Source organism: Cottoperca gobio, chromosome 13, assembly GCF_900634415.1.
Source record: "Cottoperca gobio chromosome 13, fCotGob3.1, whole genome shotgun sequence".
In the NCBI taxonomy this organism is placed as follows: Eukaryota; Metazoa; Chordata; class Actinopteri; order Perciformes; family Bovichtidae; genus Cottoperca; species Cottoperca gobio.
In genome coordinates, this window is record NC_041367.1 from 4,033,769 (window position 1) to 4,057,572 (window position 23,804).

Below are 23,804 nucleotides of genomic sequence, written 5' to 3' on the forward strand. Positions count from 1 at the left end.
ACACAATACTGATTTACTGAAGAACATGTAAATAAAACTTTTTGATTAACTGAAAGCTAATTTGACTTTGTCCATTTCTTTACACCAAAATCATTGAGTCACATTTATTATGGGCTTTGTTCTTTCAAACCGACTAAACTTTTAAGCCACAAAGACGAGAAACCTTTATGGGCTCAAATGGAGATCTACAATTCCATGAGAACTGCTGAGGAAGATCATGTGCTGCGATCAAAAGCAGCTACTAAAGGGACCTTGTAGTGTGAACTGGAGTTCTAGTGTGAAGTGTTCAGCAGTAAGGAAACAACAAGTGACAAGGGCATCATACTTTTCATCACTTTATTTGTCTCTAGTGTTTCCAGACGTGGGATGATCGACATAAAATCAGTGTGTTGGTAAAGGCTGGTCGTTGTGTCCACAAACGCTCCGGCTGAAGTGCATGAGCCGAGCGGCACAAATGAAATGCTGAAGACCCACAAACTTCAGCCAGCTTACAGACCGCTGTTGCCGTGCTTATTTAACAGCCAACACCAGTCTGATAAGCTAGCTGACGCGGTGGGAAAGTGGAGTCACGGAGTTCACAGAAGAGGACTTTATCCACCAGCTGGAGTCGACCAGTCATCTGAAATCTCCCCAACGTGGGATTTAGGAGTCAGGAAGGTAGTCGCATTGAAGAGTCTGAATCGGCACAGATAAAGAACATCAAGGACTGACGAGTGCGGCTCACTTACCTTTACAGATGATCATTTCTCAGGGTAAACTAAGCCGGTCATGAGGTTTAAAAAACTACAACATAATGTCAACTGCCAGGGAATAAAAGAAAGACAGACCGCTATGATTTACACATTTTATATATGATCTGATCCAAGGTTCAACCTAAATGTACAGAATAGAAATGGGACTAGTTAGCTCAGAGTACAATGTCACTTTACAAATGATATCACCTTTTCTTTTTTGTTCTGGTTCAAGTTAACTCGTGTCCAAACAGACCAATAGAATAGAAATACATCTGCGCATACTGTCAAAAAGATATTTACACAATGTGCAAACCATCAATACCACACTGCTTTAAGTTGATATTGCTTTTTTTTTTTTCCTCCATCATTTTTAAACCGACAAAAAAAGACAAACTGGTCTCAACGGGACAAAAACATGATAGAACTTTAAACCCTGAAAAGAAAACACCATCCATAGCGGTTATCTTGGCAGCACACTGTACAAACAAGTCAAGATCCATCCATACATACAGAAATGTTACAAAATTAAATTAAATCAAGTTAGTAAGTCAAGAACTATATTCAAAGGAAGTCAGACCTTCCCGTCTTGCATAAGGCATAGCATCCGATGGGCACTGCACAGACAGCAGTCCCCACCAAACCGCTGCTTTACTTCTGAGGTCAATGAATGGGTTAATTTAACGTTAAAGCAACATGTTAAGATCAGCAATTGAACCAATCGCACTACACCCACACACACACACACACACACACACACACCTAGAGAGTGAGATGAGAGGAAGAACTACAAAACCTGAAGAGAGACAAACAGTAAACGGCACATACATCCTCAAAAGCGCACACTCACACGCACGCGCACACACACTAACAAATAGTGCTTGGTTTTTCAGTGGTCAGCCTCTGAGAATGGATGGGGGTGAGGTTTGTTGTTAAGTTGTGAGTGGCTGTGGCTGAGCGGAGGGCTCTCAGCAGCAGCGGGAACACAGTCACTTGGATGTTTGTACTGCTTTGTCTCGCCATCACTTGGTTTTCTCCTCCGAGTGCCTCTGCTGCTGCAGGCGCTTGGCGTAGCTCTGAGCCATGGAGTTGACGATGGAAGTGACAAAGTAGCAGACCATGACCAGCACCACCTTCTCAAACACCCACGACAGCCAGTTCTCATCCTGGAAACCCCAAAATGAGAGTGCATTAGCGATTAATTACCATCATAAAGGCTTATTGATCCAGATATGATACAATAGTGTGAATATATGATAGGACATGATTTAACCCATGGAACTATAACGAGACAATACCCTGATATAATATAATAATATATATTATAGTATCATCAGCGCACATGTTGGCTGAATTGCAGCACAGAAATGGTAAAGATACATTTGAGGTAATTAAAACATATATAGTTGACATACTTTGTCCACCAGAGAGCACTGATAATTATATTGTTTAAATGACACGCTGTGTCTCCATCTTCGTCACAATACTTTAACAACCAAATTTCTTTATAAGAACATTTTGTTTTGGTTATCCGACTTCCTAAACCCCCAAATACTGATACACTGCGACAAGCTCCCATCGAGAGTATGACAAAAAGCTTACACACGGGTCATTGTTAACAAACGCATGAATGACGCTCACATTTAGGGGATTAAAAGCTTGAAAGCGGTGCATGGTAAAAGAAGGTATTGTTCTTACCGCTGGTGCACTTCCTCCAGCATGGTGCAGCTTGTTCTTCTGTGCTTCCAGGTAGTGACTGAAGGGCTTCTGGAGTGATGGTCCCACTCTGGGCACAGACCTGACATCCACACACAATGGCAAAGAAAAGAGACACAAGGAGGAAGAACATTAATTAACTTACCCTTTAAGCACCCCTTTAAGTTCCCCATGAGAGCAGTTCAAGTCTTCTCTTTTCCCTGCACACTACCAAAAGGTCCTCACTGACACCAGCTGCTGAAGGCCCCATCCTGGAGCTTCTACCTCCTCTACTCAGCCGTGTGAGCTGGAGCAGAGGGGAATGAAGCACAAACCCTACAGCCCTCCTTTTATACTCCTCAGCTCTCTATAGGAGCCAGCGTCAGCCCCTTCAAATCAGGAAGTGATTCGACATGATGTCATCACCTTTACCACCATTGCTGCCTTCTCTGTGGAAAGATATCTAATCAGGGCGTGCTCATGTCCTTATTTGGCAGTGTGGATTAGCTCACCAGGGGGCCAATCATACAGGGTTTCTGCAGGGTTCAAGTCAAACGTCAGACTTTTTAAGACCACGTAGAATGACATTTAATCACCAGAATTAAGGAACATGTGTAGCCTATGAATGAAAAGAAGAATTACATGAATTCATTGACATTTTTAAACAATAGTAATATATAACAGCAATCTAAGTCTAAGTCTAGGGATGTGCTCGAGAAAAATCTGTCCGGGGTGGAAACACTTTATTTCTGCCTCCTCAAATGCAGTCTGCCTACATTTCAGACAATTGAATTTAAGATTTCTTTTTAAAAAAAGCCTCATCGTATGCATGAATTCAAGTCTGTCCCAGATAAGAACATAAACATAGCGTCTAGACTTAGTCTAATTAAGATTAAATTCAATCTATTGACTCATTCTTGGTCATCGTTCTCACTCTACATGCAAGAACACAAAAGATCAACACAAACAAACATCCCGGGTCATCGGTGCGAGTCACCACCAGCCATCTGAACTTCATGGGAAAGAACATTGACTTTTATTTTCTTAATTAAAAAGGAACAGGGCACTCTGTGTCACCGTAGATTCAGGTCCAAATATGTTCAACGTTACGACTTACAAATCATAAATCATTGCTCTGGACATATTATGACTAAACTCTTTGCTCTTTAATGACAAGTCACGTCTTGACATACTAAATCTTTGGTTAGGATATCACCTTTAATCACAATAAACTAAATGAAATAGGTTTATCAGTCACAGAAAGTGTTTCTTCTTTGTCTATGATCACGTTTCTCCTCAATGGGGGGAAAATCTCTCAGTCAAAGCTGAACTCAGTGAGTCAGATCAACATGTTTCAAACCTCACATGCCTGACCACCACTGCTGCAGAGATGGATGGCATGTGGGGGGAAAGAAAAACCTTTGTGTGGAAAAATGCAAAATACATGCACGCACACCCCCGCAGTGAAAGCATTTATTCATACAGGATCTCCAATCAGTGGTCAAAACGCATCTGAAAATGTTTACAATGCATTACCAACCGCAAAACCAGGGGAAGACAATGACTTCACAAAGTACCTGATTAATGCGTTATATCTCTCACACACACACACACACACACACACACACACTTACCCAATGAGTGACACCATTTGCTCCACTATGTGCTTGCTGAAGGTGATGATAACAAATAGTTTCTGTAGAAAAACAAGGGAGAAATAAAAAATCCATTACTTTCTGATCTCTCACACACACACACACACACACACACACACACACACACACACACACACACACACACACACACTTTTGTAAAACAGCAACATTTAGGAAGGAACAAACAACAAAACAGTGTCTCTAAGAAACATATATACCAAACAGATATATTGATATATTTAGATTTTTAATAATAGAGGCACAGCTGTGGTAAATTGAGGTCACATCTGCCACAGTCACACTAATTACAAAACTCAAACCTGGCAGTAAGTTAAGTTTTGAGCTGTGAGGGGCTTTGTGTGGTTTGTAAAGAGCCCCAGTGTGTGTGTGTGTGTGTGTGTGTGTGGGGAGGGGGGGTCAAAACCACAATATTCCTTCTCCGGTCCTGAAACCGATCAGCTTTAAACAGCATGACACATGACCCCCCGGACAAAATCCGACAGGATATGACACGTGATGCCCAAAAGATTCAAGGTACAAAAACAAAGAAAAAACCACACAGAGTGACCCCCCCCTCCCCCCCCCCCCCTGCAGCTTTTTGCCGTCTGCTCAATTTCCTTTCTCATGTTTAGCTTCTTATGTCCACGCTACATCCTCCACACCCCCAGCTGCTCGACAGGCCCCTTTGTCTGAAAGGCCTCGCACTGAGATCACTGGCTGGTACCACCATGAGATGGATGGGTTTAGTTTGTAAAGACACTCAGCGACTCACCCGCAGACTCAGACACTCTTAATAGAAGTTTATATTAGTCACTGGTGTTGCAGACTCAACAATACGCTCCGTAATTAATGCATTTTTCTGATCTTGGGGATTTTTCAAAAGTCCAAACTCTTGTTAAAGACTTCTTAAAAGCTTGGATCCTTTCATCTGGAGCCTGTTTATATGGTCTGGATGCATCCCAAAGCTCAAACCAGAATAAGGAATCCCTAAAGGAGCAGAGCACGTCACAAAGAGTTAACCAGAAGTGCCCAATTAGGACTTTCTCACAGCCACCAGCTCATGATCTAAGCTCGAGGTTTTCCCACACGTTTTGAGGTTATGCATGAGTCAGCAGTGCATACCCTTTATTCTAACAAGCATTGTTACAATGGGGACAGAACTGTGATAACATGAAGCCAAGAGGACCGTGTGCCTGTAAAGTTTATGTTAAAATATACTTTGAGGTGACCTCGTCTTTGCTGGTTTCTAACCACCAAACATTTCAGTGGAGCTACCGACCTGTATGTGCATCTTGATGATGGCTTTCCCAATCAGAGTCGCTCCAAAGAAGGTCCAGAAGGGAACCATGAAATGACCGCAAGTGATTCCAGCAAGGTCGAAGAGAGGATTAGGGATCTGAAACACACACACACACACACACACACACAGACACCATTACTGATTCACAGTCTTGTAAATGATGTCTCAGGTTCATTTCCTTCATCTTTAATGTCACAATCAAATGTGTTAATGCACAGGGACATTATAAACAACATCTCAACTCACAGAGGCACAAGCCAAGATCCCAAAGAATCCCACTTTCTGCACCATATGCTGAACTCCCAGTTTTGCTCTCGTGACCAAACCCTGCAAAAAAGATGAAAGAAAAACACAATTCAAAGACAAACATTTGACTTTCATGACATGCTGCACTTCTCGCAAATAAAAAGTGCATCTTTGGATCCCATCTCCATCCCTGTGGCGCTGAACTGTCTGTGGTTACTTGGTGAACATCAAACCCCTGGCATGTCATCAATGTCAATTTCAGAAGCAGTAAATGTCAGTTTAGTCTCCACAATTACAATTCATATTTGTTTTCATCTTCAAACCCGACTCATTTCTAGTTATGTCAATTATTTTTGGAGTCAATATTTGTGGCGCTTCGTGTTCTTAAAGTCAGAATTTTGAAAAACCCACAAAGACGCATCATTAAAGTTGACAAGTGACATGTTGGGATTTTATTTAACGGTTTGTTTCAATGCATTTCATCCCAGAGAGGCCGATGTAAATAACCAGAAGGATCATTTATTCCTATTTAGATTTAATGCAATGAAATACATTTCTACGTACATTATATGGAAATGCTTTTGTCTCTTCGTCCTCACACCTCAGTGATGTACTTCTCTTTTAAGATGTTTTTGAAAGGCCTTAAATCAAAGCTTTTGATCCGCCTGAGAGATTGTTTGAGTGTTTATAAAAACCTATCACAAATGCACATGTGGATACATCCTTGATTAAAGGCATGTGATGCGTTGTTGGCCTCTTTAGTCTATTCAGCTGAGAGCCAGTGAAGCGAGAACAGCTCATGGAGACAATGTACATATTCTTTTTCTGATTTCTGTTACTGCTGCTGACTCAGCATCTGATCTCAACCATCTCCAGTCATGTGAGCTCGGTTCCTGACAGAACTGTCTGTCATTCAAATTAGAGGCCGGTGAGAAGAGAGGAGGAGGGAGGGAGAGTTCAGCCCCAGGGATGATTAAAGGGGGAGCTGTGCTCAGGGTGACTCACCCACAAACAGACAGATTTACTGGAAGCGTAAGGAGGGAGGGGCTTCACTGAAGTCACATGGCACTTGAAGACCAATCACTGGACAGTGGCTCCATGGTCAGTTGTGTATAATAAAGATGAGGCTCAATCAGAGAGGATCATATCATATTGGGTGGGTTGTAACCACCTGTGCTAATATAGAACCAAATAGAGGGATAGATAGTTAAATACTAAATGTAGCTGCTTTGTGCTTCCAATAGAAGGCAGGAGGTCGAGTTCAGGCTGCGTTTCACACTAAATGTAACGCATTCGATGTAGAAAATATCACAGATTCACAGTTTTCCTGTGTTTGTGTTCTTTGGAGCTCTTTAACTGAATGAATGAATAATAATAATAATAATAATAATAATAATAATAATAATAATAATAAATAATAATAACTCAAATGAAGAGCACATCTGAGGTGGGTAATGCTTCTTAAATCTTTATAAAGCAATATTCTTTGTATTTCTGTGCCACCGTATGTAACCTGCTAATAAAGGAGGTACTATTGGAAATGACCACGCCTCATAACAGATGTGTTGTGTGTGCATCTCTGACCTGAGAGCCCTCGGCCTGCTCCAGCATCTCCTCAAACTCCTCGTAGTCTTCATCCTCTGGATCAGCTCCAGACTGACGAGCCGCTCTGGCCATGAAATATGGAGGAAGCTCTCCAATGGCAGTGCCCGCCCCCTGAACCAGAACAATTTGAAATGCTCCGTGTCAGCATTTGCTCATCTATTTCCCACATTCACTCAAAGGCAACCATTCATGCCACCATGCACTTTGTAATTTGGTACACGTGGCTGCTTTGTGTAAAGCAACACATACTTCAGGTGAGTTTAAGACGAGCTTTCTAAGTTTCTATAAGCATACAAGTATCAGAATGTTTTGGTCCTGGCATAGACATGCTGAAATGAGGGTGCATGAAGTTTCCAGCGGTCACAATGCCACCCACTGCCAAACATTCTTGTCATTTTTCAGCGAGGATCACCGTGTCGTCTCTTCATTCAAACTTCGACTCACCCACATGCAGGCCTCCAGGCGGACCTTCGACATGATTGAGAAGAGGGAGATGCTTCCCTCAACGCCTCCTCCCTGGGGACAGACAATCTGGTCTGGGTACGGAGGCTCTGGGAAGTCTGTGGAGCTGCACTCGTATGCTGCCAGGGTTACTGATGCTATGTGAGGACCCTGAGAGAGGTGAGGCAGATGAATAGGATGAGCTGCTTCAGTATCCTGGCACACGCAATCACTTTGTCCAACGCGTGTCATGAAATGTGCCCACACTGAATACAACACATCTCCTTGGATTTTGAGAAACTGGGATGACATCACTATTTTCTGACATTGTGACCAAGTGATCTAAAAAATAAAATCGGAAACTTAATGATTAAGGAAAATGACCGTTAGCATTAGCCTTAGTTGCATTACTGAACGCAGCTTGTGTGCCAATAGACTCATCTGCCCCACAGGTACAAACACACACCTACAGCAGCTGAGTCTCTCTGACAGGTTGGCATGTCATCATTTATCATTGTAAAGACGTCCGAGCCACCTGGACTCAATAACAGCTGGCCCACCTGTAACTATAACACAGCTACTCCATTATGCCTCCTTAAGGTGATGCATGCACAACTGACAAGATGGACAGCACACAATTAATCTGTGTTGACTGCAACTGCTCCCCCAGAGTAACTCCCCCCCCCCCCTGCTGAGTATCAGCACACAGGAGGCTTCTTTAGTTTACACAACACAGTCTGTTTCAAACCAAACCAAACTCTGTTTAACGGCATTTCTCCATGACCCGACAAGTCAACAAGAGAAAACTAAGCTGTGAGTCAAACTCAGATACTCAGGGGATACTCAGGGGATACTCAGATAGGGGATACTCAGGGGATACTCAGGGGATACTCAGGGGATACTCAGGGGATACTCAGGGGATACTCAGGGGATACTCAGGGGATACTCAGGGGATACTCAGGGGATACTCAGGGGATACTCAGGGATACTCAGGGGATACTCAGGCGATACTCAGGCGATACTCAGGCGATACTCAGGCGATACTCAGGCGATACTCAGGCGATACTCAGGCGATACTCAGGCGATACTCAGGCGATACTCAGGCGATACTCAGGCGATACATTCACCCAGGAGGCAACTTCTCTGTTCCCCAAAGTCAGCAAACACATTTACATACAGGGCAGATAAAGCACTTCTGGATTTAATCAAGTACCAATCAAATCCAACTTCATCTTTATTTAAGAACAAGACAACTTGGCAAAAGCACTGCTAGTGGACCCTTGAAGCAGCAAAGTTCATTACAACCCATAATACTAAAGCGTTGGGTCCATCTAATAAATGTTATTGAGAAGCTGACCTTATAGCAGGTCGGCTATAAGGTTATTAAAACCATTTAGCTCAGCAGCGGTAATGAATTCAGGAACTTTCCCGGTAATCTGCTTCGTCTTTTTGACCCATGGACGGCGCAAGAGGGAAGTTCTTGGGTGTGGTTCCTGTTTCCTGTGTGTCACCAAAAGGGTTACGGTCTAATCCTCGAGGCATCATAAACAACCGCAGCACATTCCTTGGAAATCCGACAATTAGTAAAAACGAGTTGGTAAAGTTTAATTTAGACCGGATGGCATGCAATCACCAACATTAGTATTCATCCTCCAGTCATCATGCGCACAGGACACCAACAGTCCAGACATTTTGTTCTAAACCAAAGAGATAACTGGACAAACGGGCGGATCTACATCACAGCTCCTGCTTTTACAGGGGGAACTCTGAAAGATGCTTTAATTCATTGGTGATCCTATCAAATAGATATGTCTCCAAAGTAAAAGCAACAATGTGCTTTCTCTTCTTTCAACATGATGAATCCAGCTCATCATAAGATCATACTTCGCACGATGATCTCACCCTCTCTGTGGGGATATCTATTAATGCTTCAGGCTCGAGGTACATTTACAGTGCAAACTCTCCAGGTGGGACATGTGGTTTGAACACCGGGGGGGTTTCCTGTGCATGGCTGACATCAACACTGAGTAGGCAGCAGTGAGAGGAGCTGTTGAACTGTGAACTCAGTTTTAGTTACAGGAATGTGTCTCCTGATAAGCAGAGGGCTTACACCATGTGGACAACAATGTTAAGAAAGCTTTTACTTTTCTGTGGAACATTGTGAGGTGGTCACAGGAAGTTAAGGAAAGCAACTGATTGGGATACAGAGTGAGAGTCACACACAGTGGACATTGGCAGCTTGCGTCACCGTGTATGGACAACACCATTCCTTAACACCCACAGCCAGGATTAAAAGCAACGTCTTCTGAAGACGAAACATGGCTTCATGACGTGGGATGGGGAGGATTTTAAAAGTGGCTAAGAAGCTAAAGCTAGAAGAAATGCTAATAATCTAGAGGGGAATAAGATGGAAGATGTCTGGACTGGTGGCAGAGACATTGTGAGCTTTGTGCAGATTGCAAGAAGAGTAACAGAGAGGAACCACCGTGTCAAGGTCTGCTTACAAGTCCTCAACCTCTGCAAAAGTAAGACAGCACCATATTTTAGCTCGGAACGCATCGGCCATCGGTCCGTCGAGGATTTAGCCCAGATGTGTCAAACACAATTTCATCCAGGGCCACATGAGGATTATGGTTGCTCTCAAAAAGAGCCCGTAGACTATAGAAATATACTTGTATTCATATTAGATAATTGCCTCTGCAGTCGATTATGTTTGGCTTCAGTTCCAAGACTTCCCTTTACTGTGTACTTATTGTTCAGTCCGATTAGCAACCTGAGATGTGAGAATGTAATTGGAGTTCAGAGACGAGCTGAGATTGCATTTTGGCCTCTGCGTTTCAGCGCTTTTGATCTCTACATGGACCGTTTCAATCAAAGCCCGCTTGGACGTGACACAAACAAAATCCAGTTGACTAAAATCTTCTGCTTTCATATGAATCTAATATAACATCTGTTTATAGAGATTACACATTCATTTTAACAATTTCTAAATGTGCAATATCAGTAACACAAGATAGACTCGATGAGCCTCCAGTAGGCCGTTAAATGCTTATGGGACAAAAACGGAAGTCGTTATAAAAGAATGGCTTTTAAAATATTACCATTGCAAAAGTAAAAGCTGGTAACTGTAAAAATACTGTTGTAACAGATGACGGTACACACACTCACACTCACCTCAGCTGGCCCACATCTGTACATGTTCTAAAAGAGGAGACGCCACATCGTCAGTCTAAAGCGGACTATGTTGCACTATGGTTGCATTTAGCGAAGTTCTCCTTTTAACCACAACCAAGACAAATGACACACATTGTGGTGACTCAGTCATACAGTCATGAGTCTGTGACTGCATGTCAGGGAAACATTACACTTAACTCTTGGTTCGCCTTCGACTGACGGATGACTGAGTGAAAGACAATAAATATAGACTGTTACGCCACCCTCTGGCAACTACAGGCACACACATGGGCTTTGAAGAACTGCAATAAAGAGTTGTGTGTCACTTATACAGGTACATCTAGGGCATTAGATGTAATGTTCAACAGAAAACAACGCCTGCATGTTGTGGCTACACACACACACACACACACACACACACACACACACACACACACACACACACACACACACACACACACACACACACACACACACACACACACACACACACACACACACACACACACACACACACACACACACACACACACACACACACAATGATGAAACCGTTTATCATGTTGCAGCCTTTTGACTCTTGAGATGTGGGTCGCAGGGGGGCTGGCTGAGTCAGTTCTTCCCAGAAATATGTAAACGTGTAATGTGTGGTACACCATCATGACAAAAATGTGGATGATTCAATGTGAGAACGGGTCTGTACACTTTTGTTAAACCATAAAAAAAGTGCTTTCTTACCAGATAAAGAAGAAATGTGTGCAGGCCGGTCCCAAGGCCGACTGACGACAGGATCCCAAGGCCTACCCAGTAGGCACACCATAGAAACCTCTTCTCCAGGTAATTAACATACTTCAGGGGAGAAAGTCACAGAAAACAGATGAGAGGGCGGAGGACACAGGACACGCTCATTGAATTATGTTTGTTTTTACATTCATTGTCTGTTGGATGTTACAATGTACTCATAATCAATATGTTTTACTTGAGAGCGTTCTCTGTTGGTGTGATGTTTGCCAAAAAACTAACTTATTTCTCTTTTAATTAATCGGTCCTGTTTTTAGAAGGAAAGGTTGTAATGTTATTTCTAAAATGTCAATCTTTTGCAGTCTCTTCGTTTATACTAAATGACCTGTAGTGGGTTATATATTAATCCATCATTATAAAGTGTGAGTAAGCTAGGAAGCTTGGCAATGCTTTCCTTTTTAAATGAACTGTAATGGATTACTGCACGGAGGAATTCACAATCAAAACTTTAAGCGAGCTGACTGTGTGATCAAGGGTTACTTGACAACAGGACATACTTCACTACCTCCCAATATAAGCTTAGAGTGACTTATCATTAACCTTTAAACAGGCTGCTGGTGGAGCAATGGTGTTGATTATTAACATCACTAAAGAAACTAATCAGTCAGGCCTTACTTGTTGGTGTGCTCCCTCAGTGGAGTAGGCGATGGAAAACAGAGAACATAACACCAAAAATAAGAACACTGTGCCTCGTCGTTGCCAAAGCCTGAACAAGAAAGAAAACAAACAAACATACAAGCTGATTATATGAATTATATAGAGCGTACGTCTGCTTTAACAATGGGTTACATCACAAGAAAACACAAACTTCCTGGCAAACTAGAAAAACCTGTTTGACTTCTTACTTAAACGTCCATTCCTTTAGCTTGATAAGAGTCTCCAGGAGGAAATAATGTAGTGTGGTGACAGGCCTCCTCCATACCACCAGAGACAGGCGATCCTCCTTATCTTTCTGTCGCCTCTCTCTTACTGAAGAGTCTGGAGAACAAACAAAGCTGCAATCAACCTCACATACTGGAATACGTGTTCCTACGTCAGTTATTGCATCCTGTTGAACTGGTAATGCGATATACATGATACGTGTGACATCAACTAGTCCCTGGTTCTTATTCTATTGAAGGCCAAGTTGTTTGCCCCTTTGAAAACTGTAATTAACGTTTTTTATGACTTGTTCAATGTGGCAGTAGTTATCGTTCTGTGTAATCAGAGATAACACGAGCTAAACTTCTCAGGGACACTTCAGAGATGAGTGTTCACTTCTTTACTTTACATCTTAAAAGCTGAAGCGCATTATCTTGAACTTACAGACTTGGAAAGTATACCGTGTCAGCAGAGTGAATTTGGAAATGATTGATTTGCTCCCGTTAGGAGCAGGTTGGAAGATTTGCATACATTGTTTTGTGTCGACTGTATGGTGGGAGGAAGTTAGACATTGGACAAGCTGTAGGAGAACATTTAAAAATATTTATTTTAACTTGTATGTCTAGAGCATTTTGGTTTATTTATATAGTTTTGTTTGTTTCTTGAACATCTAATAAAGAAAGTGTAAAAAAAAAAAACTGTGTTCAATTTTTATTCCTCCTCTGCTTGTGTTGGATAACCCCCCTCCCCCCCCATCATGTCTCATTCCTCTGAGGATCCTAAACACGTGTTGCACAGCTGGAAGGTTTATGGAAAATGTTTCTATTAAACAGCCATATTTAAACGACGTGTCACAGCATTTGAGTGTCTAAATAAAGTGAAATGTGAATCGTTATGTCTGTTTTGTGTGCACTCTAAGACGAGTAACGGCTACAAGAAAACTGAATAAATATAAACTTTAAAACACAACAAGTTTACCAACCTATCGACTTGCCATTCTGTTTCTCTTTGGCTCCTGCACGTTTCTGTGGCTGCTCACAGCTTGCTCCATTGGCTGCCATGTCAGTCGAGGTTTCAGCAGGTCAGGCAGTCTAGGAGGAAAGACAAGTTGGTGTCTCTCATTCAACAGTGTCCTCCCCGCTGTGGTTTCACTTCCTACTGACCAAGAAAACGTGACAGACGTGATGTGACTGTCATGAAAGCCTTATCAGCGACTCTTAAGAAATTACACTGTTAATGCGAATATTTCGTCAACACGCAAACTGGCATTCAAATAACATGGTGATTACAAAGAGAACATGTTATCGACTGCCTCACGACAATAACAAGTACGGTCAACTGATTTAACCGTAGTTCTGTAGGTCAATCTGTAATAAGATATGATGCCAAATGCGTGCACATCATCATCCTCCACATGCTAACCGGTTAGCCAACATGCTAACGGCTAAGCTAGGACCGTTGGCACCTTCTACAACAAAACATGGGTTTTATAACCAATACAGAGTCGCCTTACTTGTGGGAAGATATGTAAAATGCTTCCTTTTCGTTGTGCTGTTATAGTTATGACAAAATATACGCTAAATAAAAGTAAAGCAGAGCGATGTTTGTTCAAATCAAATGACAGTCGTACCTCTTTCCTGTCCTCTTCACCCGGAAACAAACGTTGGACGTGTGAAAATAAAAGCTGGTGGTGCGGTTTAATGGTGAATCATTTTTCTTCCAGCAAGTTCCATCAACCGGGTATGGTGAAATAATAAATGTTATATACGTGGAGGATAGACGATGCATATATATAGCATTTCTTACCGTTAAATTCAATTTATATGATTAAACTCATAAATGAGATGCTTTTATTGTGAAATTTGAGTGTAGACGTATTTCCTTAAGTTGAGTTTTATGGTCCAATCGGTGGTTGCCAGATTTGCCAACAAAGTGAGGCTATTGCAACACTCGCAACATGGGTTCATTTTCACCTTGAGACACAGCAATGTTTTTCTAAAAGCAGATAATGGCATCGCTCCAGAATCAATTCCCTAAAATGATTGCTTAGTACCAGTGTCTTCCTTTATGTGCTCGGAGGTCAGGACTGTCAAACAGTGAAACAGATAAGCATGCTTTAAGGAGATCAATGTCTATAGGCCATTATTATATTCAGACAGCAAGCAACAAACACTAAATTATTGAGCAACACTTGACATCTAAGCCTCGCACTTTCACTGGCCAAAGAAATATCTGTGTACACTGAGGAAAAACACATAAGACTGTTTCTTTGTTTTATTACAACATTGAATGAAGCCACAGTATGCAGAGTGTCAGATTCCACTAAAAATAAGGAACAAAAATATATATACACATACAGACATGCCATAAAATAATCTTCACATTACTTTTGCACTTCAGAAATTACCTTCACTTCTCTAAACATAACACACTAACATTAATTCTTCGTTCAGTGTTTCTAAAATAACTAGAGACATATTGCAAAACATATATTTATACCAACCTATCAGTCAGTGTCAGCTGGATTTATCAAACTAGAGTCAAATATTGACCAAGTAAATGTTTTGTGTCATTTATCAACATGCACCCATTATGTCAAAGTGCCCCAAAACAAATGTGTGTTATAGTACAAAACAATGATAAATTAAACAGAAGTGAAAAAGAAATACAAGAAAGTGACATGGTTGCCCTACTGTTGCTGCATCTGACAGGATTTAATGCAGATCACCCACACTGGAAGCAAGTCAGCCAAATCAAAGCCCCTCATTGGCTACTGGAGACATTACAGCTTATAAGGTCTCGGGCAAGGTTACCAAAAGGAACCATAGGCACTGGTTTAGCAGATGGCTTGTTCTATTCCTGGATAGTAACCTAAGCAGGTAGTGATGGGGTAGTCCTTTCCTGTTGGTGTGTCCGGTTTCACTCATCATAGTGAAGTGAGGACAGGAACTTATCCACATCCAAGTCATGGGGAAAGCAATCTACAAGTTTCTTCTTTTCCTGCAGATTTAAACCAAAAAATCAGAATTACATGACAAAATATGTATCAAATTCATTTAATTGCATTAATGGGGTATGCAGGAACACTTCTTTACCGTCTAAATGAAAAGTACAGGTACCAAATGGCAGTTAATATGGTGAACGTGATGCAAAATAGAGAGACAACCCGGGTAATATAAGATCTTTATGAATGGCCTGATAGTGGCCCGAGAGTAAAGGCCACATTGTTACTGAACCTAAATCTATCCATCAACTCTATAAACTGCTTATCCTGTTCAGGGTCACATAGGAACACCGGGGACAGACTGCCAGTCTATTACAGGATGCTTATCCATAGTCAGTGTACAGTAGATGGCGGTAGGCACACCCCCAGTTTAGAGAAACACAGCAGTTAAGCAACGTACTGCTGTGGACAAGGGCAACAGCCATCTAAAAAATTCAGTTTCAGTGTATTCACTATATTTAGAATATTTTCACCGCTTTATCCTGCCATCAGAAAGCCTTTACTGACAGGAAGTCACCAGACTCCTCGCATCTTTCCTTTGTTATATTTCATAGAAAACGGAATATGTTTCGAGTTAAGAGAAAATGGGCAATTTGAAGAAGTCACCTTTACGAAATTGCAACAGTTACTATTGTTTCCTGACAATTTATAGACGATTTATAGAGATCGATAATGAAAATAGTCGTTAGTTTCACCCCTACATTATCCTGCTGAATCAGAACTTGGCTATTACAGAAAACGGGGATAGTTTAAACGCCATAACACATTTTAAACATGGCACATCCTTGAGTTGTACTCACCCGGTCTGTCTTTTTTCTGGGAGATTGTTTTGACTCTTTCTTTGCACGCGGGCTGGCTGTGGGAGAAGACAGTTTGCGTTTCTTAGAGTTCTTTGAGCTTGAGGGAGAATTTTCTCCTACTTCGTCCTGACGCAAACTGTCCTTCAGTGGAGTGCCCGTCCTAGCGATGGCGGCTCGTGAGAGAATCATTAGTGTGTGAGCAGCCATGTTAATGCTGTTTTCACTGCCAGCCTCACTGGCTGGGCTACAGGTTGGGAGATCTGGGGTGTTGGGAGGCAATAGATGTTTGGGAGTGCCTTCTCCATCTCTACCTTTCTTCTGTCGGGAAGGAGTCCTGGGACGGTCAGTGGACTCCTCCTGGTTATGGCCAATCCCAGGGGTGCGGGGGAGACTAAGGTCTGAACTGCCCACTCCAGGCCTCTTAACTGGGGTGGAAGGAGAGTTGAGCCCCTGAATGTCCTGCAGCATCTCAGCTGCCTGTTTGGCCAGAGAGCTGGTCTTTGAGGGTGCTTTTGAAGTCTTGGGCTGAGGATTAGATGCAGGCTGGGTGACAGCTGGAGGGCTGAAGTCTCTTAATGTCGAGGATGACGGTGTTGACTGCTGCTCTCGCGAGCTACCCTTCATTTCATTCTCCTTGTTAGCAGTCACATTTGGCATTTCCTGAGAGGGAGCCCTTTTTTCTGTACGACCCTCACGTGATCGGCCAGGAGCTTTTTCTGCAGGTTCTCTCCTGCTGCTCTCCTCTTTCTCCTTTCTAGTTCCTGATGTCAGTGCAGAATCAGAGGACGATGACCTAGAAGTACGAGAATCTTTAGCTTTTGCTCCTTCAACATCCTTATCGTGATTGTTTTTCCTGTCAATGGATTTTGAACTCCTTCCTGATTCAGATTTTTTCATAGCGTCAGGCTGTGAGGCATCAGCTCTGCTGGTACTTGCACTTTGAGACTCTTGGTTATGGATGCTATGGTCTGATTTGCGAGAGTTCTTTTTAAGAGGAACTTTCTGGTGCTGTTGTGGAGTCGTGGACTTCTGTGCCTCCTTCATGAAGCTTCCTCCAGTCTGGGGATCTGCTGAGCATCTCACAGTCTCTATCCTCCTCTTGGGCTTGTTGCTACCCAAGATAGAAGGTTTTGTTTGAGTCACCGACTGCGTTTTATCTTTCTCAGCCGGCTGGACAGATTGAGATTTATTTGTAGCTGCAGGTTTGGTGGTTCTTGTTGTTTTAGCAGGTTGAGGTTTAACTTCTGCAGAAGAGTCAAAACATAAAATTCTCCTATGTCTATGACTCTTTGCTTTACCCTTCTGGCTTGTGTTTTCAGCCAACACAGGTTGAACCACCTTATCAACCAGGTGTTGCTCAGTGTCTGGAATTCAGAGAAATAAAGTCAGAGAAGTAAGGCAGGGAAATGAAAACATGAGAAACACCGAGGACATCCTTTGGTAACATAAATGTAACACTTTTTAACAATAATATATCACTAGCTGCTCAAACTTACCAGCAGGTGTAGCCTGTTTGATGGGCATTGTGGAAGACTTGGTCTCGACAGTTGCTGACTGCCGTACCGGTACTGGGTTTGGACTGGCAACAAGCTGTAAATATAACAATGTTGATAAGTTTTATTGTTCTGGGTATGCTAAACGTCTACGACCCCTGGATGCAGCAGTGTTCATTATACCACACTACGCAACTATAAAGTCTTAGATGGATTGAAAAACATATAAAAAACGTTACAAAAAACCTTTTGACTACCAATTTACGAACTTCAGATAAAGTCGTTACCTGATTTGACACCATCTGGACCTTCCCCAGATTATTCTGCCCCATAACAGAAACAGGAAGTATCATGGGCTTAACCGGTGATGGTAAGAGTGTTGGCACTGCACGAAAAGAACACAGATTTTTTTTAAAAACACTGAGTTTAGCGGCACTTCTACTGTAAATAATAACAAAAGTAAATCTTTCTAAACCTAAAACTTCACACGTTTCAGCAGGAATCTGATCGGCAACCAGGATTACAGGTTCCCCTGAAGGTTTCTGTTACTTATTGCTTCATTGGAACAGAACTCAAAATAATTAACACGTGTTCACAAATGGGGCAAAAGAGAGATTGTCTATCGTTTGTCGAGCCCAAAGTATCTCTAAGGTAAGAATGTCCCCTTCACAGTAAGTTAAGAAAACTACAAATCCAAACAGAAATCACAAACTAACCCTTTGAGGCACCAGAGGACTGCAGCACCTGTCTGGTTCGAACATCTTCAGTCGGGGGTTCAGTCACAAGGAAATAGCTGGCAGTGGCTCTTTGGAGGGCAGGGTTAGTGCCGTCCAGGGGTAGAATTATATAGTTTTGCTGAGCCAGTGATGTCCTTGTTAATGGGGATGTGACTACAGACACAGCCTTACATCTGAGAGGACTACCATGTGCCTCAGAGCTTTGTAAACCACTAACTGCCTGTGCCGCCTCATCCAAAGTGGCCTTTGGTGTGCCAGGGCCTCTCGGGGACTTAGCAGGAGAGGAAAGATAGATGGTGGGTATCTTGTTTGTAGAAATGCTAGAAATTGCCTGATTAAAGGCCGTTTCTCTGGAAGAATCTTCTTCCTGGTTATCGCTGATGATGATTTCCAAAGAAACGATATTACTGGAATCTGCTTCAGCCTTGCTCGGGGTGGTTTGGTTGGTAGTTGGAGGATGAGGTGCTGCACCAACAGGGGCACGAGAGGAGGTGGATACGGATGAGACGGGTGAGGATGAGGCAGGCGCAGCTGTAAGCGTAGCAGAGGTAGAATGAGATGTGGGTGGGCCAGGAGTTGCTGTGAATGGTGCAGCAGTGGACAGGGACGAAGGCGAGGTAGGCACAGTTGTAACTGTGGACACTGCTAGAAAGAGATGTGCAAGAGGACGATTCAGGTGTAACCGAGAGAGGAGAAGAGTGTGGTCGAGTGTCTCTTCCACTGCTTGAAAGTGAAATATGAGGTAGGCCGACTGTTTGTGTTGGAGTGTCGTTTAGTTCAACTTGTAATGGAAACAAAAACACAGAGGGGGCAGCAGCAGGTTGTACTTCAGATCCTTGTGCTTGTATATGCTCATGTTTTTTGTCAAAATTAGATGCTGCATCCGGCACAGCAAACGCAGCAGAAGGAAGAATAGTTGCTCCAGTGAGGGCAGTTATGATGGAGGGGATGTCCTTTGTGGCAGGCTCCTGCGTGTCCATAATGTCTGAAGGAGGGGGAGGTGTATTCAACGGTTCATCAATATCCATTGGTGTTCCAAAAACACTGTTATGGAAGATTGTGACTTTTTCTTTTCTGTTCGAGTCCACTGCATGGTCCCCATGGCTCACTAACAACTTGGCTGAACTGTTTTCAATTCTGGATGCTCGACCGCTGGGGCCGAGAACCTTCTTTATCAAGGTAGGAGCAGAAGACTTTCTGGTCTTACGCTCTTGTCCAGCTCTCAGCTTCATGGTCACTGGTGTTGCATCTGAAGCGTTAGCATCTCTGTGTGTAGTCACTGAAAAACAAAATTAAAATAAATGTGATGGGTACATTATGCAGCTCTGTCTGAAGTAGGGGTATAACATTCTGTATAACATCTGTGTAAAGAACTGCTGCAGTCATCAAGTAACTGTGGTGAAGCTCGTGAGAGTTTGTCCTGCTCTCGATATACACCAACAACAACATAGACAAGAAGGAAGCCAAGTATGTTAAGCTGTTGCAAGAAATTCTACTTGGCTGATTTAAAGAGATCATGACTGCGCACACACACACACACACACACACACACACACACACACACACACACACACACACACACACACACAACACACACACACACACACACACACACACACACACACACACACACCACACACACACACACACACACACACACACACACACACACACACACACACACACACACACACACACACACACACACACACACACACACACTAAAAGGTGATGATCTGTTTTTCTTCTTCTTCTGAGAGCCCACTACACTTCTAAGAATACCTGGTTCGTCACTCAGAAGGGGTCCGACTGTAGATAAAGATCCAGCAGCGTCACTCTCTTCTGGATTACTGCTTATACCTCCGTCCCCTGGTTCGCCTTCAGCGAATCTGGTTTTATCTGCAAATACACATTATAACAAAATCTATTATGCATTGTGTTTCATTACACGATTAATAAGAAGAGACTCCGCACAACAAACTAAAAGCAAAGTAGGTTGCACTTACTGTAATCGAAGAGCTCAAAGAGGGCGTGAAAAGCTGGGTCGGACTCCGTTTGCTCCAAAATGTCATGGATGGCATCGTCACTCATGTGGATTTCCCCCTGTACCAGAGGACATAATGTAACAACACTAAGCACAGGAAACATAAGTGATCACTAGAAATATAATTAGAAATTATATTAGTGTTTAAAGCTTTTTCAGCACCTGTAATCCCAGGATTTCATCTATAGACGGGTCGGCCTCCACTGTAGGGGCCTTAGATGTTTGGGGCGTTGGCTCACTGATATTAGCGATGAAACAGAGGAGAAAAGAGTACAGTCGTGATATTACATGCTTGCAGTCATGTCACAACTTCGATTGCCACTGCCAAAATCATGAATCATCCATCACAAGAATGTATTACATACAAATGCAACGCAGGAACCAACTCAACACTTACTTTGCAAGGATTTTGTTGATGTTTTCAGCAAGCTTCTCTTGTAACGATCTGTCCCCCAATATCTTGTCACGAGCATTTTGTATCACAAGATGCTGTGGAGATTAGCATGAGTTGTAAAGTCACAAAGGGACACAGAGAGATGATCCTCAGGTGTCCTGAAACCATCTGCAGGTAATCTAACCTGAATTTAATGCACAAGATTAATCAAGAACGTTGCACGAGTTAAAAACCAAACACCTAACATACAATTCTACTTACAGGAAAGTTTTCATCGGCAGCTTCTTCAGGTTGGGGTTCTGCATTGGGGGTACTGACAGTCATGGCACTGGACCCAGTCTGCGCACCTCCTCTCTTCCTGGGGGTGTCCCTGAAGGCAGCAGAAAGAAGTGTAATATCATAGTTGCCAACATGCACAGGGCTTGGACAAAACAATACGAGCACTGATTGAAACAAACATATTTAATATAAGGAAGAGATGTAACTAATAACATTAATGAGGACTCCTTTCCATTTAGGTGAACCAGTTCCACTGTCCTCTTATTGTGGCTCACTTAATGTAACAGAGCGATCATTAAATGTTATTAGCGACACCGGTGCTTTCCCTGCAAGGACGTGTCAAAATGTCAAAGCCCTGCACCTGGAGCACGTAAGCAGAACTGAGAGACAGTCATACAGATGTGTCGTTTAAAACATGAAGCCTCCTATAGAGCAGACGATCGTTTGACGGGTCATTGTAGGAATAGTATAGTTGTGACCAAAACATCAACGATGGCTTCATTGTATTCAAGTATCCCAGTAAGTCATGACAGTGACTGCTCAATATGAAACACCCTGAAGCTTCCAGGAAAAGCCCCATTTATTTACATCTTCTTCTGTACTTCCGCACAGAGAAAGCAGAAGTTAAGCCCACTAATAATAAGCATCCTTACCATTTCCGTCGTCCAGGAGACATTGGGCCTGGGTTTAGCCGATGATCTGAAACAATTATCTGTATAGGTGAATCCCCTGTAATGGACACATGTCACACATCATTTGTATATCGAGGATAGCTTGCGAGCATGCCAAGTTACAATGACGCCCTTCACTAAGGACACTTGCTAAACCGTCACCTCCACTTCCCCATAAATACAACAACAACATATATGAAGCATGTTTTGTGATACTGACTGGGTGTATTTAGTAATCGGCTGACATCATGGATCTGCTGATATGTGCCACTGCCGGTAGCTGGTCGAGTCTGCGTGGCAGTGTAGCTCACGGGAGTGGAGTGGCCGAGCATGCTGTGGGAGATGTGTCCAGGGCTGATGATGGAGCTCGTTTCAGAAACTGATGAGCAGACAACACTGCCAGCTGACGCCACGGTCAAGACCCGCTGTCTAGCCATGTTTGCCACTCCGATGCGTGAACGTGCTGCAATGAACAGAGGCGGATAAATGAAACGCCTACAGTGAGAAACCTGAGCAAACACAACTCAGACAACCCAATTCATAAAGTATTTCTGGTTATATCTTGACTTACTTCTCTGAATTGCTGATATAGAGGGGGAATTCTGCAATGACCTAAGGAGGAGATACAGAAGAATAATAAAAGTACATCAGTGATGAAGATCCAACTCAATAGAAAACACTGAGATTTGACATTATGGTACATTTAGATGATGAAACTTGAAGCTAACCTGATCTGGTTAAGTGTAAAATCCAGCTTTTTCCACAATGAAGTCATCATTGCAGGAACCTCATGACCAGCATCTGTTGAAAACAACACACACAACACAAGCATGACACATGAATACGAATATTAAATGGTACATTTGGTAATGGAAACAATGTCGGATAAGCTCACCTTTTGTTTTGGTAGCCATGTACTCATTTAAGATGGTTGTTAGGCCTTTCCCAAAGACAGACTGTGTGTGGGAGGGGGGGAACAATGAATCAGGGATGCACCTTTATGAGCATTACATTTTGCATTTTGTGAAAGGACACACTTACAAACACACACGCAGGAATAGTCCCATCTTCCGTGGTGTGCTCGGCATACTCCTTCAGGTTTGGGCACTCGTGGATGAAAGCTTGGGTTGTTGAGGACAGTCCTTCTTCTTGGAGGTACCCTGGGGGAAGGACATCCAGTAAGAGAGGAGCACAACACACAGCACAGCCAGCGGATAGTTACCCCAAATAAACTGTGTGTTTACCGGTGACTGTTAGCTAGCTAGCCGTTAACGGCTGTACGCGTCGAGCCGCCGGTTTACGGTTAACGGTGACTAAGTTGTTAAGTATCCTTGATGGCTAACGCTACAGCTACAGCTTCGTCCTACAAACACTAGACTTACCCAAAACAAGCCGGGCGACGTCGGACGGGAGCAACATGGCTGCCTGTCGGTTGATATAAAGAGTGAAGAGCTAGCTACATGTTCATGAAGAGTCAGTTCTACCGCGTCAAATGAATAAACCGTCAGCGGTGTTATTGTGAAGGCTACTGTCGCGTTTACTCAAAAGGCGGGGAACTCAAGCGTAACCCGGAAGTAAAAAATATATATGCGCCGATTGGAATGCTGGTATTTGTAGTCCAATGAGAAACATTAAACGCCACTACACACCACAGGCTGTTATGTACATGAATATGAGTGTAATGGGTCGAGCTTGACTTATACATGCTATTTATCACTTTTGATAATATTGCACCTGATAAAGCAGTAAGTTTGTTTTAACCTTTGCATTAAAGGTACAGGACACACTCGGTTCTAGCCATGACCAGGAAGTGATGTGACCTCTTCACTGCTGATCCTGGGGCGGGAATTTCCTGCGTGCGTGTTTTCCGTTA

At 42.8% G+C, this 23,804-nt stretch overlaps 2 protein-coding genes across 9 annotated transcripts; both read right to left on the reverse strand.

Annotated features, from left to right (window-relative positions):
• Positions 1-830: 830 nt before the first annotated feature.
• vmp1 (vacuole membrane protein 1) lies at positions 831-14,285 on the reverse strand. Of its 8 annotated transcripts, none has more exons than XM_029446652.1 (12): positions 14,140-14,285; positions 13,504-13,664; positions 12,494-12,626; positions 12,264-12,354; positions 11,586-11,696; positions 7,677-7,844; positions 7,212-7,343; positions 5,628-5,708; positions 5,361-5,477; positions 4,061-4,122; positions 2,430-2,529; positions 831-1,897 (listed from the first exon to the last, which is right to left on the reverse strand). In XM_029446652.1, exons 2-12 carry the CDS (start codon positions 13,568-13,570, stop codon positions 1,754-1,756), a joined length of 1,206 nt encoding a protein of 401 aa, XP_029302512.1. In that variant the 5' UTR covers positions 13,571-13,664; positions 14,140-14,285; the 3' UTR covers positions 831-1,753. The 8 variants fall into 8 exon arrangements, with proteins under 8 accessions (XP_029302512.1, XP_029302506.1, XP_029302508.1 ...); XM_029446646.1 differs by having other exon boundaries at positions 13,492-13,664; XM_029446648.1 differs by having other exon boundaries at positions 13,492-13,667; positions 14,140-14,275.
• A 483-nt stretch (positions 14,286-14,768) lies between these two features.
• Positions 14,769-23,497, reverse strand: npat (nuclear protein, ataxia-telangiectasia locus). The gene is given in 18 exon segments (XM_029446854.1): positions 14,769-15,509; positions 16,314-17,677; positions 17,810-17,903; positions 18,094-18,191; positions 18,523-19,183; positions 19,185-19,822; positions 20,326-20,442; positions 20,550-20,646; positions 20,750-20,825; positions 20,985-21,076; positions 21,243-21,351; positions 21,914-21,989; positions 22,152-22,394; positions 22,503-22,543; positions 22,660-22,732; positions 22,827-22,887; positions 22,973-23,091; positions 23,314-23,497. Coding segments are annotated over 18 exon segments (4,077 nt in total). The 5' UTR covers positions 23,351-23,497; the 3' UTR covers positions 14,769-15,428.
• Positions 23,498-23,804: the final 307 nt, after the last annotated feature.